Genomic DNA, 16,978 nt, shown 5'->3' with positions numbered 1-16,978 from the left:
AAAAAAAAAACCCAACGAAAAAAGAAATGTCCTCAGGGATCCCTCCACACATCTGTGGAAGCTGAAGGGGAGTTCCTTGCCACGCAGCTCCGCCTGGCCAGAAAGGACTCCCAACTCAAGAAAAGGAAAAGAAAACAAACAATTCAAAACAAACAAACGAACAAAAGCTCCGGGATCACACCAGCGCGGTAGCCCAGACCGGGAAGCAACTCCTCACTCGAATGGAGCTCCGCAGCCCCGCAGGAAAAAGCAAAGATGGCGCACGGAGCCAGGTACTCGAGTGAAAGGAGGGGGAGGCGGTGAGAGGCAAGCAAGAAATCCAAAGAAGCAGGAAAAAAAAAAGAAATAGGAACACCAGCAGCCAACAAATGGCACTCGGAGAGCCAGCCAGTGCGGGCTGGTGTTTCTGGACAAGAAACTGTGTCCGTGGACTTACAACTTTTTAAGGAATCATTCTTTATAAATTTGTTAATTCATTTCATAAATATTAGTCTAATCAATTCCTTTTAAACTCATGTGGAGTCAATGTTGTTTCCTTAATTTTCCAAGAAAATATACATTTCCTCCATTTGTATATATTTCCTATAAATATAGTGTCATGGATTGAATTGTGTCCCCCAAAAATATGTATGTCAATTTGGCTGGGCCATGATTCCCAATATTGTGTGATTGTCCACCATTTTATCACCTGATGTGATTTTCCTATGTGTTGTAAATCCTATCTCTGTGATGTTGATAAGATGGTATTAACGGCAGTTATGTCAATGAGGCAGGACTCAATCTACAGGATTGGGTTGTGTCTTGAGCCTATCTCTTTTGAAATATGAAAGAGAGAAGTGAGCAGATAGATTGGGGACCTCATACCACCAAGAAACAAGAGTCCAGAGAATAGTACGTCCTTTGGACCCAGGGTCCCTGATCTGAGAAGCTCCTTGACCAGGGGAAGATTGATGACAAGGACCTTCCTCCAGAGCCAACAGAGAGAGAAAAACTTTCCCTGGAGATGACACCCCGAATTTGGACTTGTAGCCTACTAGACTGTGAGAAAATAAATTTCACTTTGTTAAAGCCATCCATTTGTGGTATTTCTGTTATAGCAGCACTAGATAACTGAGACATAAAGTGTTTTCTTTTTACCTTTTATTTTTGGATCTGTGGTCAAATCTTTCTCTCAGAATTTAGTTTGTGTACTTGAGTTGTTTTTTTTTTTTTTTTTTTTTTGGCCTCAATTAGACTTCCCAGCTTTCTATAACTTTTATTGGCTACTCTATAGGAATAGAATAAGGAACCCTGGTGGTGCAGTGGTTAAGAGCTTGACTGCTAACCAGGTTGTCGGTTGGAACTCACCAGCCCCTATGCTGTAGAATGACTTGGACATCTGCTTCTATAAAGATTACAGCCTTAGAAACCCTATGGGGCAGTTCTACTCTGTCCAATAGGGTCACTATGAGTCAGAATCGACCTGAGGGCAGTGGCTATAGCAAATGCTTTTGGATTTTGTTTTTAATGAATTCACCATTATTCTGTCCTCTAAGTCTTTAATGCATGCTTTCATTATAATTGATTCTTCACTCTACTTTTCTTAGTTTTACGTTATTATTTTGCCTAGCTTCTTGAGTTGAATATTAAGTTCATTTTTTAATTATTTCCTGTTTTACAATAAAAAACTTGAAGAAAACAAATTTTTGTTTTAAGAACAGATTTGTCTCTGCACCACATAAATTTTGTATGCAGTATTCTCATTATCTTTTATTTTCAAATGTTCTGTAATTACAGTTTGACCTGAGTCATTTAAGACCGTTACTGTTTAATTTCTAAGTGGTTTCATTTATGTTTATTACCCTAGTATTATTTATTTCTAGTTTTACTAGAAACTGTCATCAGAATGTGGATTTAAAAAGATAGTTCTTGTTTTATTTTAATCTATTAAGCATTTCTTTATGATCTACTTTTTAAAGGTATTCTATGAGTTCTGGAATTTCTGTCAATTTAACATTTTTCTAATAGCTTTTCTTTCTTTCTTTTTTGTTGTTTGCTTTGTTGCCCTTAAAAGCACATGGCAGTTATATTTTCATTGAGGCCTGGAGTTTCGGATCTGGATCATTGTGATTGATTGTATTCTTTGCTTCATATCGTATATTCTTTTAATATTATTGATAGTTGCATTCCATTTATAACTGGGTTCACTGACATTACTGCAGATCTCCCACACACTTCAGCACTCAGGGACTCGTCTTTTATATGCTGGCTCCTTTTCCTGACTTCTCAAGTTTGCCTTCATTGTCAGTACACTGGATGACCTATTCAGGCAATTTTTTTTCAAGATAGTATTTTTTTAAATGTTGTATAGTGTCAATGATTGAGTATCTGACAGAGTTTTCCTCTAGTTCTCAAATATGCAAGAAGACTTTGCAAGGTATTAATTATACCATCATAATAATTTCTCCTCAAAGACATTATGCTTCTTTTTAGTCTGCATGTGTGTTGTGGTGGAAATGTTTGAGACTGTCTTTCATTTTGTTTTTGTTAGAGAGACTTTTCTTGTCTCACCTGATTATCATGGGGCATATTTTTTTATCTTGTCCCCCTACCCCTCTCCAAAAAAACCTTATTTTGTCAGTCTCTTCCACTGATATTGCTTTCAAATCTGTTTGCATAGATGTTTTTTCAGCAGAGAACTGTGTTCTTTCCTCATACCTTTAATTATTTTTCTCCAAAACAATTGTTTTCATTTTCCCTTCAGAAATGTTAGTTAACCCTAATTTTTCTCAATAGTCTCTGCCATTTTCTTCTGTATTTTCTATTATTCTTTACATCTCTGTACTTTTTGTCCTCAGTGGTTTGGAAAGCTTTACCAGTCATTCTCTACATCAATAATTTGATTCTGTGCAAACTCTATTCTACATTTCAATGGTTCCTGTGTGAATTTTAATTTGGCATTTCATTTCTAGCTCCTTCTGCACTCCTGTTTCTTGTTCATCTTCCTTTTCACTTAGGCTTGTTAACTTAAATTCAACCTGTTCTTTAAAAACTGCTTATTAAATTTATTTATACATATGACTTTAAAAGTCAGTTGGTCCTACAAGGTTTATTTTGGAAAAATGGCAATCCCCAATACTCCTGCCCTTATTTCCAGGTGCCCAAAGGCAACTACATCCAACTCTTTTAACTGTTCCTCAATGTGTTTTACTCTGTATTTCTAAATAACATGCTAAATAAACAATACTGACACATAATATGCCCTCAATAAACGTTAGTTGCTGTTGATTATGATTATCAGCATCATTATATTTTGTTTGCTTACAAATATGAAGTGGGTTGCCATTGAAAATATTCATTGCAAACCTCTTTCTCTATCTTTTAACACTCTGAAAGGCATTTACTTCCTGTTACCTTCCATGGATTGAGGTAAGTGTCCGTTAAGTGATACGGGACTCTGAACCAAATGGAGAAGTGTTTTACACTGAGTAGAACTTCTGTTAAGCTGTTCAAAATATAACAGAATGCCTTGTAATGAACTACCTTAGTTGCTGCATGCATTAATAATTAGTGCAGAAAAAACAAGAAATGTGAATAATTAAAGGAGTATTCTAAAAGGTTACAAAATTGCTGGTAGAGAGTATTAGTCTGAGCTTATTTTTATATTATTAACTTCTACTTATTTTTAGCAATGAAGGATCCAGTTTAATTGCATTTAATACTCACAACATTTGGGCACTATTTATTTAATGTAGCTGTTCTTGTATGACATTGAAGTCATTATTTTAAGATTTAGCTGACTTTAAGTTCAAAATTATGAATATATTTGAATAATATTCAGAAAATATCTAACACACTAAATCATTCTGAGGGGTTAAAATAGTCATTTTTTAGTAAAAATTCAGATAAATTAATCTTAAGTGAAAAAGTTTTGCTTAAGGACGTTATTTGAAACTGTAATTTTGGTCAACTAGAGTCTTATAATCATGAACATAGTAATACAATGATAACTCAGTGGGTTATGGTTAAAAATATTAATATTTTAAATGGTATTTAAATTAGAAATTTTTATCACAAATTTAAAATTAAGATAACATTATTCTGCTTCAATACTGTTGCTACAAATACTACACGTGCCCTGGATATTTGCATATGCACTGTGTTGGAGGGAAATCTGTCACAGGTTTGGTGCATCCTGTGTCTCTGGGTGACACCAATGCTTTCCACTCAGCTACTAACCTGAAGGTTGGTGGTTTGAACCCACCCAGAAGCGGCAAGGAAGAAAGGCCTGGCAAATTGCTTCCATTAAGATTACAGCCAAGAAAACCTTATGGAGCACAGTCCTCCTCTGCAGTACATGGGGCCTCCATGATTTAGAATCGACTCAACGGCAACAGGTTTTAGTTGGGTTTACTGTAAGTATTGTAGATCTGATGTCCCGTATTCTGTATGCTTTCCAGAAACCCACATCCCACAACACACACACCAACACGCACATTCACAGAAGCCCCCATCCCAACCTCAGTGTCAAGGGCAGAAGGCTCTCTCCCTGATAACTTTCTCTGCATAAAGCTGTCGTTAATGACGTTAATGATGGGAGCACCTCATGTGGCAATTACCAGAAGTCAGCATTAAGAGCTGACATTGTGGGAAGATAAAAGCAAGAAAGAGCAGAGGTGGAGCGTGTCTAGAGACAGCAGCTTTTTGCTTGTTGCTGCTGACATAATTGTTTGGACAGACCAGATATGTTTAATTACAGGTAAATTGTAGGTGCCCTCTTTCCATTGCTGCATCTCAATCCTAAATCAAGGGATATACAGGGTTTCTGCCTGTTCTTTATATTTTTTGTTCACAAAACACTTTCACAGACATAAACTTGCTAGAAGTTTCCAGCATCTTGTGAGGGATGTGTCAGGCTGTACACCAGTTGCCACCGAGTCGATTCTGACTCATGGCGACCCCATGTGTGTCAGATTAGAACTGTGCTCCATAGGGTTGTCAATGGCTGATTTTTGGGAAGCAGATTGCCAGACCTTTCTTCTGTGGCATCAATGGGTGGACTCAAACCTCTAACCTTTCAGTCAGCAGCAGAACACATTAATAGTTTCCATGCCCCTGGGACTCCCGTCAGGGTATGTAGTCTCTTCAAAATTAATTTCTTGAGGCTATGGATGAAATAATCTAGACGTCACCAAGGTGTAGAAAATAATAAGTTTACTAATCACATCTGCCTACTGTTGAAAAACATACTTCAGGCAGCAGGCAGATATACCATCAGCAAGGTTACTCAAAACACTAAAGAGCAATTATAAACTGGAGTAGCCAGAGATGTGCTTACCATACACTCTATTTATTAGTCCATTTGTGTATTTATCAAACACTGAATTCCTACTAAAGCTCAAATCTTATGATAGGTGCTGGTAAGTACAAATACCTGTTCCGGTGAATAACATACTCTCAGTCTGGTGGGGAAATAGACACATCAGTGGATAATTACAATAACTCTTATAATTCCATCATCATTACTGGTTAATTGTCTTTCTGCCCTGTGGCTTGTGACTTTGTGAGGACAGCATCTGTCTTGTTCTTCTCTGTATTTGCAGCACCTAGTACCCACAGTGGTTAAGAACTCGGCTGCTAATCAAAAGGTTGGCAGTTCAAATCCCCCAGCCACTCCTCGGAAACACTTTGGGGCAGTTCTACTCTGTCCCATAAGGTCACTATGAGTCAGAATTGACTCGATGGCAGTGAGTTTGGTTTGGTTTTAGCACAAAGCCATGTGTCTTAGTTTCCTAGTGCTGCTGTAAGTAATGGAAACACCACAAGTGGGTGACTTTAAAGAACAGAAATTTATTTTCTCACAATTCAGAAGGCTAGAAGTCCAAATTCAGAGCACCAGCTCTGTGGGGAGGCTCTCTCTCTGTCTGACCCGGGGGAAGATCTTCCTCTCTTTTAGCTCCTGTTCCTGGGTTCCAAGGAAATCTTCATGTGGCATCTATCTTCCCCCACTGTGCTTGCTTGTCTCTGTGTCTATGCAGCTCCTTATAACTCAGAGGTAATTAGGATTAGGACACACTCTACACCAGTAGAAGGCTTGGTGTCACAGTGGTTGAGAGCTTGGCTGCTAAACAAAAGGTTGACAGTTTGAGTTCACCAGCTGCTCCTTGGAAACCCTGTGGGGTAGTTCTTCTCTGTCCTGTCCTGTAGGATCGCTATGACTCGGAATTGACTCAATGGCAATGTTTTTTTTTGGGGGGGGGCGGGTTCTACACTGGTATGGCCTCATTAATATAACAAAGAAAACCTTATTCCCAAAAGGGATCGCATCCACAGGTATAGGCGTTAGGACTCCAACTCATATTTTGAGGGGACACAATTTAATCCATAACAAGGTATTTGTTTGCTGATGGGTGAGCTACCTCTTAACTATGCCTTGGCAACAAGAGTGACTGCCCTTCAGTCCCTTAGCCCAGCTGAGGTATTTAGTGGCTAGAAGGCTGTGATCCCAAGTGGTTCTTGGGTCCAAGAATTTTCCCCTTATGTCCTTGTGTCTGAAAATACATATGCACCAAAGTTGGGTGGCCCCTGAACAAGCAGCTGATAGAATCGCTCTCTCTTTTTTTGCCCACTGCCATTCCTTAGATTTTGGTTGCCTTTACCTTTCATTGGAATTCTGGAACAGCCTCCGCATGATTACCTGTGTCTAGTCAGGACTCCTCCAGCCTTTCTAAAACACAACACTTACCACCCCTGTCCTGGTTAAAGCCCCTCAGAGGATCCCCTCTGCCTTCAAGCAACATCCAAACTCCTTTCAATGGCTTATAAGGCGCTTCATGATCTGGCATCTAACCTGTTTTCTAGTCTATCTCTTGCCCCTCCACCCAGTGGTTTTAATCTGCGCTCTAGCTATTCTTTATACCTTTCGTTTCTTCAGTGTGTCATAACTTCTTGCAACTGGGTCTTAACACCTTTTTTTTTTTTCCACCTGATGCACTCTTGAGATCCTCTTCCCAGGTTATCTTCTACACTTCCTCCAGGCCACTGTTGACATAGCCGTGAAGCCTGGGCGTGGTGGCCCTGCTGTGCGTCTCCCTAGCAGTACCATTCCCTCTCCCCTCTCTAGGGAGTCTCATGCTGAGCTGGCACTGGCTTTTGTTTCTCTCTCTTCCCACTTACAGTGTGTCTGGAGGGCAAGAACCACATCTTGGCCACTATTGAATCCCCACACTGATCCAGGTGCTTTGCACATAGTGGGCATGTGGTATGTTTTTTGTACAGCAAGTAAAAGACTGAGTATTGACACTGCCTGAAAGAAGCAATGTAAATAGTCTTCTCTCATTCTCTTTCTCTCTGTTTCTGTATGTGCATATATATATGTTGTTGTTAGTTGCCATCCAGTTGATGGCGACTCCGTGTATGCAGAGTAGAACTGCTTCATAGGGTTTTCAAGGCTGTGACCTTTTGGAAGCAGATTGCCAGGCCTATCTTCCAAGGTGCCTGTAGGTGGATTCAAAGTACTTAACTGTTATACCACCCAGTGACTGACTGACACTCTGTGTGTGTGTGTGTGTGTATACGTATATATATATAAGCTTTATGGAGATAATTAAGATAATTCACATGCTCTAAAATTCCTCCATTTAAAGTGTACAATTCAGTGTGTTTTAGTCTATTCAAGGAGTTGTTCATCCATCACCACTGTCTGATTTTAGACCATTTTCATCACCATCCAAGAAACCCTTGACCACTAGCAGTGACTCCTCATTCCTTTCTCTCCTCGGTCCCTGGCAACCATTAATCTACTTACTTTCTGTCTCTATGGATTTGCTTACTCCAAATCTTTTTATACTGTCTTAGTTTCCAAATTTCTTAAAGTTGTCTGTTGAAACATATAAGTACTTAATTTTGATGAAGTCCAATTAATCTGTTCTTCTTTTGGAGTCACATCTAAGACACTATTCCCACCCCAATGCTATAAAGATTTACTGCTGTATTTTCTTCTAAGAGTTTTATAATTTTAGCTTTTCCATTTAGGTCTTTGATCCATTTTGGGTTAATTTTTGTATACGCTCTGAGGCAGGGTTGCAACTTTATTCTTTTGCACATGGATATCCAGTTGTTCCAACACCATTAGTTGAAAAGACTATTCTTTCTCCATTGAACTGTCTTGGCATCCTTGTCAGAAATCATTTGACCATAAATGTAAGGAGTTATTTCTGAACTTTCAACTCTGTTTCATTGATCTGTCTATCTTTCTGACGCTACCATACTCTCATGATTAGTGTATTTTTGTAGTAGGTTTTGAAATCAGGAAATGTGAGTCCTCCAACTTTGTTCTTCTTTTTCGAGATTATTTTGGCTATTCTGGGTGTCATACAATTCCATATGAATTTTGAGATCTGTTGGTCAATTTCTGCAAATAAGCCAGCTGGGATTTTGATAAGGATTACATTGATCTGTAGAGAAATTTGAGGATTATTGCCATTTTACCTGTATTAAGTGTTTTGATTCATGAACATGGAATATGTTTTGTGTATTTAAATCTTTAACTTCTTTCAATAATTTTTTGTAGTTTTTAGTGAAGAAATCTTGCACTTTTGTTAAATTTATTCCTAAGTCTTTATATTTTTTGATACTATTGTATAGGGGATTGTTTTCTTAATTTAATTTTAAACAGTCTTTTATAATAGGGGAAGTCATTACATTTTTAACAAATTATATAGTTCTGCAGCAGTACATGAAATCAGGACTTCTATTTGGGGACATTTGATATTAGATTAAGTCTGGGAAACATATCAGATTTTCAAAGGACACAAAATCTACCACTTTGTCATTGTTGTTGATAGGTGCCATTGAATCAGTTCCAATTCATAGCAACCCTATGTACAACAGACCGAAATGTTGCTTGGTTCTGTGCCATCCTCATAATCATCGCTATGTTTGAGCCCGCTGTTGCCGCCACTATGTCAATCCATCTCCTTGAGGATCTTCCACTTTTTCACTGGTCCTACTTTACCAAGCATGATGTCTTTCTCCAGGGATTGGTCCCTCCTGATAACATGTCCAGAGTACATGAGAGAAAGTCTTGCCTTTCTCACTTCTAAGGAGCACGCTGGCTGTACTTCCAAGACAGATGTGTTTGTTCTTCTGGCAGTCCATGGTATATTCAGTATTCTTCACCAGCACCATAATTCTGAGGCATTAGTTCTTCTTTGGTCTTCCTTGCTCATTGTTCAGCTTTTGCATGCATATGAGGTGATTGAAAATATCATTGCTTGGGTCAGGTGCACCTTAGTCCTTAAAGTGACATCTTTGCTTTTTAACGATTGAAAGAGGTCTTTTGCAGCAGATTTGCCCAATGCAATGCATCGTTTGATTTGTTGACTGCTACTTCCATGGGCATTGACTATGAATCCATGTAAAATGAAATCCTTGACATCTTTAATATTTCATTCGTTTATCATGATGTTGCTGATTGGTCCAGTTGTGAGGATTTTTGTTTCCTTTATGTTGAGGTGTAATCCATACTGAAGGTTTAAGAATAAGGAAAATATTGTCTCCTTTATGGTCATTTAAAGTTGTGAATGACCCGAAGGAAATAGATGAATGTTAAAGAGATCATAAAAATTTATGTATCCAGTTATGTATGTATTTATATATCAGAAACTTTATATTGAATTGCATTATCTAATTAACTGTGTAACAGGTACTTGTTCATATATGAATTGCTATGGTACATGAAATATGATTCCAAAATTTTGACATTTTAATTACCGATTGGTGATTGAACGCACTTTTTAAACCTATTGATTACACAGAAACTAATGAGTAAAGGTTTTAAAAAATCCCAATGTCACTGTAAGTTTCTGCATATGCAATCTGCCATTAAATAAGTAATACAGAGTTGAGTTTTGGATATTGGGGCAGGTAAGTAGTCCTCAGAGCCCTGGTGGCACAGTGATTAAGAGCTGTGGCTGCTAACCAAAATGTTGGCAGTTCAAATCCACCAGCCGCTCCTCAGAAACCCTATGTGGCAGTTCTACTCTGTACTATGAGTCGGAATCAACTTGATGGCAACAGGTTTTTGTTTTTTTGAAATTAGTCACCAAAATAAATATTAATACTATGCTTATTTATAGACCAAGATGAAAAGAGCTAATTAAGGATGCTAAAATTTGGTATCAAATATCTGAAAGTCTTATATTTAAAATTTCCCACATGTTTGGTAATCACATTAATGAAAGTAAGTTTCATTTATGATCTGGGATAAACACTGTAATGGAGATATTGTACTGAGTAAGAATTCTGTAATGAATACTGGAAATGATGAATTATAATGGGGCTTCTAATTGTCTTTTTTTAAGGCATTATTAAAACTACACATAAGAACATTATTCTATGAAAATAATGTTCTATTGAAGAATTTATTAAATATTATTCTAGGTTGAGTGTTGTGGAAAGAGTAAAGATTAAAAAATGTGAGCATCACCTCAGATTTTTTTTTATGTGGTTGTTGGTGTATTTGTTTGCAATAATAACAGGATTCTGACAGCAGAAACCAGGTGATGGCTTACAGTTGATGAAATGCACTGGATTGGAACCTACTCAGTGAATCACCGTTGGGGAGCATTATCAAGACAGAAATAGGCTATGCATTTTGTTCTCAAAGGTCTATCTATATAACTATCATCCATTTGTTGGAGTATATATTTTAGACATGGAAGACAAATTTTAAAGATGCGTGGATAAGGCTTCTCTTTATACTCTATTATGAAAGATGGCATAATTTGTTTATAGCAATGCAAAATAGTTTAATTATCCTTGTTTATGCTTTGAAACATAGTTGTGAAAATTAGGCAGCTTCATTTACTCACAGGTAGTATGGTTTTTAACCCCTATTTAGTAGCACATGTAAAATAAATTGTTAGCCTCCAATATTAATGTGTTTATAATATCCTGCCTGATTCAAGTATTTATTTGTCCTTTTTGGAAGTGGATATCGCTGGGATCCCAGACTTCAACTATGACATTAGTACATAATATAGTTATACATAAATAGAGTTATTGGTGAAAATAGTAGAGTCATATATATTTAGCAGGATTACCATCACTATGTTTACTAAAACATACTTAAAATTTTCTCCATGACATTAAAAACGCTACATTTATTGTTTGGATATATTGTACTTTTACTTTAAAAAAATTCATAAGTACTAAAAAGTGTGCTATTTTTCCATATTCTTATAGATATATATGTTTTCCTTTATTTGTTTTCCATTGGTTGCATACACTCAGCATTTATCAAGGAAAATTTCCTATCTAGTTTACAATGATGAATATCCTACATAATGAGGTCTACCTAGTATACATATATTTCTTTGTTAACAAATCTTTATTTCTGAAAAATAAAATGTATTGAGAATTAAAGCAGCAGACATGTGGTTAGACAAGCTGAACTTTAAGGTCTCTACAAATCCTGCAATTTAATGTTTCTGAGATTTTTTTTACTGCCTTTATTTTTTTTTTGACAGTAGCATTTTAAATCTGTAGAAACCCCAAACAAAGTGCAATTGTTTTACAATAATCAGCTTTGAAACATAACCTCCACAAAAAGTATTTTACTATCTTATAAGAGTCCATTAGGTACAAAATCAATACTTTAGCCACTCAGTGGAGCATTTCATTTTTTCTTAATGTTTTTCAGAGAAGCCACTATGTGCTTCCAATTTGACTCCTTTTCCTTTCCTAATGGAATCCTGTAAGTAAATAAAACAACCTTTCTAAATCATTAAAACCGAATAGAAAATTAGCAGGGTTATGATAGATTGCTTTCGCTTTGTGTTGAGCAGATGGGATAGATCCAATAGTCTTGAGTACCTTGTGACACATGAAATAGCATCTTCCTTCTCAAGGGATGTGTTTGGAATTAAAGATGCATGGATTTTCTACTCTTCCTTGAAAAGACGAGACAGATGTTTGCAAGTATCAAGCTTGAGGACTGTAAGTCTCTACCCACAAGCACTCAGCCATTCACCCGGTCACAAAGGGAAAAGTACCCTTACAAAATAGATGTATTCATGAGGACAATCTCAGTCACGTGGTCCCAAAGAGGAGGCAATGTTAAACGGTAAAGGGATATTGGCAACACTGTACACTTCTGGACTTTTTCTTGGATATATGGTAATTGTCACTGGATATACTTTCTTAATAGCATATTACATTGATGTTAGAATGTCAGTGACCAGGGAGTGGGTAAGCTTAATTTGAATCGTATTAGTTTTCTATTGCTTCACAAAAAATAACTCCAAAATTTAATAACTTAAGACAATAAACATTTATTATGTCACAAAGTTTCTGTGGATCAGAACTTTGGGATCAGCTTAGCTAGGTGGTTCTTGATCAGGGTCTCTTGTGCAGTTGCAGTCAAGATGTCGGCTGGCGCTTCATCTGAAGGCTTTACTGGGGCTGGAAGATCTACTTTCTAAAAATAACTCCAAAATTTAATAACTTAAGACAATAAACATTTATTATCTCACAAAGTTTCTGTGGATCAGACCTTTGGGATCAGCTTAGCTAGGTGGTTCTTGATCAGGGTGTCTTGTGCAGTTGCAGTCAAGATGTCGGCTGGCGCTTCATCTGAAGGCTTTAGTGGGGCTGGAAGATCTACTTTCTAGGTAGTTCCCTCATATGCGTGGCAAGTTGGTGCTGGGGGTTGGTAAAACCAAAAAACCAAACCTGTTGCCATCAAGTCAATTTAGCTCATAGCGACCCTACAGGACAGAGTAGAACTGCCCCATAGGGCTTCCAAGGAGTAGCTGGTGGATTTGAACTGCCGACCTTTTGGTTAGCAGTCGAGCTCTTAACCACAGAGCCACCAGGACTCCAGGGGTAGGTAGGAGGCCTCAATTCCTTCCTCAGTTTCTCAGTTCTCATGATACTGTGGCTGCTTCCCTTGAAGTAAGTGATCCAAGAGAGAACAAGGCAGAAGCCAAAATATCTTTTATGACCTAGCCTCAGAAATCACAAACCACCATTTCCACAATATTCCATTGTTTGCATGTTGTTGTGTTGTTGCTAGGTGGCATTGAGTCTATTCTGACTCATAGCTACCCTCTGTACAATGGAACGAAATGCTGCCTCGTCCTGCACCATCCTCAAAATCATTGCTACGTTTGAGCCCATTGTTGCAGCCAGTGTGTCAGTCCATCTCGTTTAGAGTCTTCCTCTTTTTTCGCTGACCCTCTACTTTACCAAGCATGATGCCCTTCTCCAGGGACTGGGCCCTCCTGATAACATATCCAAAGTGGGTGAGATGAAGTCTTGCTGTCCTCATTTCTCAGGAGCATTCTGGCTGTACTTCTTCCAAGAGGGATTTGTTTGTTCTTCTGGCAGTCCATGGTATATTCACTATTCTTCGCCAACACCATAATTCAAAGGCATCAATTCTTCTTCAGTCTTCCTTATTCGTTGTCCAGCTTTCGCATGCATATGAGCTGATTGAAAATGCCATGGGTTAGGTCAGGTGCACCTTAGTACTCGAAGTGACATCTTTGCTTTTTAACACTTTAAGGCCTTTTGCAGCAGATTTGCCCAATGCAATACATCGTTTGATTTCCTGACTGCTTGAGGACTCAAAGTACTTACTGATGAAGAATTGTTTACGTAGGTCAGCCCCATTCGATGTGAGAGTGTGCATGAATTCCAGGAGGTGAAGATATTGTGAGCCATTTTGGAGGCTGATTTCCACAGAGTAAAACTATTCTTGTTTTGAATTGTTAATAAAGTTGGTCTGAGGAAATTATGCACTTTTTTTTTTTTTTTTAATATTCCTTCAGCTCTGTTTTCCGTGCCTCCTGATCAACTGACCGTTTGCTTCCAGATCCCAGTACTTTCAAGCTGGCCCTTTATTCCCCAGAGCACTGCTGTGGTGCCCTTCCCGTCCTTCCTTCTTCATGAATCCAACATATATTTACTGAGGGAAAACTTTGTACCGGTCACTGTTTGTTCACATAAGTGAACAAAATCACTATCATACTGCCTTCATAGAGCTTAAGATTTCTGGTAGTTACTTCTCATAATAAGTGATCTCCCATGATCTACAACTTCCAGATCTGTGGTATTAGGATCCTACTAAAATTACTGTATATCTAATAAGACAAATAAATTCAAGCTAAGACATCAATGATTAACACTGTCCCCTTCAGATAACATGTTTCTATTTAGAAAGGTACTTGGCCATTTAACCCAGAAGAGTAATGTGAGAATTTAAAGCCCTGAGATAGGTAAGGCACATTAGGGTGACTTCTTCATTTGTACCAATTTGACTGCTTTAAGCCACCTATCAGACTACATTCGACAACGGAGAACAGTCTCATCAAACTATTCAGCATAGTCTTTTCCACAAATTGGAAGTAAAAGACTAAAAAAAACCAACCAACCACTGGGCAAGAGCATTAATATAGTTACCTCCATGACCACATCACATAAGGATAGTCAGAGATTAGGTAGCTTGTTTTGCCCTTTCCTTTCAAAATTGACACATGATTATGATTTAAATTTCCACAAATGTGGTGGAAAAACTTGCATTTTATTTTTTAAAATTATTATTGTGGTAAAAAAAATAAATAAAAACATTTGTCAATTCAAAAATTTTTACATGTATAATTCAGTGACATTACGTTCATCATGTTGTGTAAGCATTAGCACTTCTTGGCCAAAGTATTCCACCAGCATTAACAGAAACTCAGTGCCCCCTAAGCAATGACTCCTCCTTTTCCCCTCCCTCCTACCCCTTAACCACTAATAAGCTTTGGTCTCTATCCATTTGCTACTTCACGTAAGTGATTACATCCCTTTTTATATATGTTTTTATCCTAATCCAGTGTTTCAAGGCTTCTGGCATTTATACCTGTAATTAGCTCTAAAACATCTTTCATTGGGGCTCCTTTCTTTTTTTGAGTTTTAGAACAGTTTGTGCCAATAAATATTTCTCCAAAAGTCAGATTGGTCAGCATTGAGGAGGTACATGGAAACTAATGATGTTCATCAAGTTGATGACGTGAAGGATTTATTGGACTCAGTCACTTAACACTTCCATAAAGTCAATATCAGGGAAAGAAATGGGGTTCTTATTATGGTAAACTGTGTTTTTACTCTTGGCATTCAGTGATTTATGATGCACCTGTGGCTAGGATTAAGCTATTATAAATGGGGGAACAATTGAAGGCTCATTAATTGTTTATACCCACAGGTAGAAGACATGCAGTGGGCTAACAGAGAGCACACTCACCCGGCTTCTGTCTGCAGCCTGCCCTGTAAGCCCGGGGAGAGGAAGAAAACGGTGAAAGGAGTCCCTTGCTGCTGGCACTGTGAGCGCTGTGAAGGTTACAACTACCAGGTGGATGAAGTCTCCTGTGAACTTTGCCCTTTGGATCAGAGACCCAACACCAACCGCACAGGCTGCCGGCTTATCCCCATCATCAAGTTGGAGTGGCATTCTCCCTGGACCGTGGCGCCTGTGTTCATTGCCATTTTGGGGATTATTGCCACCACCTTTGTGATCGTGACCTTTGTCCGCTATAATGACACACCTATCGTGAGAGCTTCAGGACGTGAGCTCAGTTATGTGCTCCTCACGGGGATTTTTCTCTGTTATTCAATCACCTTTTTAATGATTGCAGCACCAGATACGATCATATGCTCCTTCCGACGGATCTTCCTAGGACTTGGCATGTGCTTTAGCTATGCAGCTCTTCTTACCAAAACCAACCGAATCCACCGAATATTTGAGCAGGGGAAGAAATCCGTCACGGCACCCAAGTTTATTAGTCCAGCATCCCAGCTGGTGATCACCTTCAGCCTCATCTCCATACAGCTCCTTGGGGTGTTTGTCTGGTTTGTGGTGGATCCCCCCCACATCATCATTGACTATGGAGAGCAGCGGACACTGGATCCAGAGAATGCCAGGGGAGTGCTCAAGTGTGACATTTCTGACCTCTCGCTCATTTGTTCCCTTGGATACAGTATCCTCTTGATGGTCACTTGTACTGTTTATGCCATTAAAACGAGAGGTGTCCCAGAGACTTTCAATGAAGCCAAGCCTATTGGATTTACCATGTATACCACCTGCATCATCTGGTTAGCTTTCATTCCCATCTTTTTTGGCACAGCCCAGTCAGCAGAAAAGGTAAGTGGCAAGAAATGCATTTTTCTTTTTTTTCTTTTTTTCTTTCTGGATTTAACTTCTTCCTTTAGGATACTTTCTCTCCTTTCCTTTTTGTTCGTTTATATTCTCTCAAGACGCTTCAGTCTGTACTATTCTTATTTAGAAATAGATCCCTCAAGGTCACTTTACTTTGAATATGTGTTGACTAAGCCTGATTTTCCACAAAAAACACTTTAACATGTCCTCCTTGGCAAGGCAGGAGATTGACAGAGCTCACATCGCTTTCTGGATCTTTCTTCCCAACTCTTTTATCTCCTAACATCACTGCTCTTTTCTAACTGCTAATTTAAAGGAGGGAGAAAGGACAGACCTAGTTATAGAAATGAGCTGTCTCAGAGATATCCCAATGGACTTCAAATGCCTCCTTTCCTGGTTCCAACGTGACTCTAGCAAAATGCCATCCCTTGATAATTATGATGATTTTTGTTATGGGAAGCAGGGTTTATAGTAAAACAATAACACCAAAAAGAAACCAAAAGGATTTAGTTCAATCTGAACCATTTTACTATTTCCTCTTAGCCTCCTTTCTTAATACCTTCCCATGTGTTGAGAATGATGGGTGAGGATTAAAGGGGACAGCCGTGGGCAGTTACGTAAAGCAGTTTATGTTATTTTTAGAAGGTGAAGATCAATTGAATCTCCCCGTATATGAGGAGCTAGCATTTTCCTTTGTCACAAATCTCCCATCAACCTTTGTCACATAAAAACTGGGTGTGTGCAGTTCTGTGTGTGTCCAGAAAAGCAGAGAAGTAAGGTCAACCCTGAATTCCAAGG

At 38.3% G+C, this 16,978-nt stretch overlaps 1 protein-coding gene across 1 annotated transcript in view; it reads left to right on the top strand.

The window, feature by feature from the left end:
* Window positions 1-16,381, top strand: part of GRM8 (glutamate metabotropic receptor 8) — an 813,379-nt gene extending 796,998 nt beyond the window's left edge. Inside the window, exon 9 of the mRNA XM_023737146.1 lies at window positions 15,230-16,381. Coding sequence (XP_023592914.1) covers window positions 15,230-16,381 — 1,152 coding nt within the window. The remainder of the gene's footprint in view (window positions 1-15,229) is intronic.
* The last annotated feature ends 597 nt before the right edge of the window (window positions 16,382-16,978 follow it).

The sequence above is a fragment of the Trichechus manatus genome, unplaced genomic scaffold (assembly GCF_000243295.1).
Source record: "Trichechus manatus latirostris isolate Lorelei unplaced genomic scaffold, TriManLat1.0 scaffold00097, whole genome shotgun sequence".
Classification (NCBI taxonomy): domain Eukaryota; kingdom Metazoa; phylum Chordata; class Mammalia; order Sirenia; family Trichechidae; genus Trichechus; species Trichechus manatus.
Note: the sequence above shows the minus strand (reverse complement) of the source record. Positions and strands in the feature narration are given on the sequence as shown.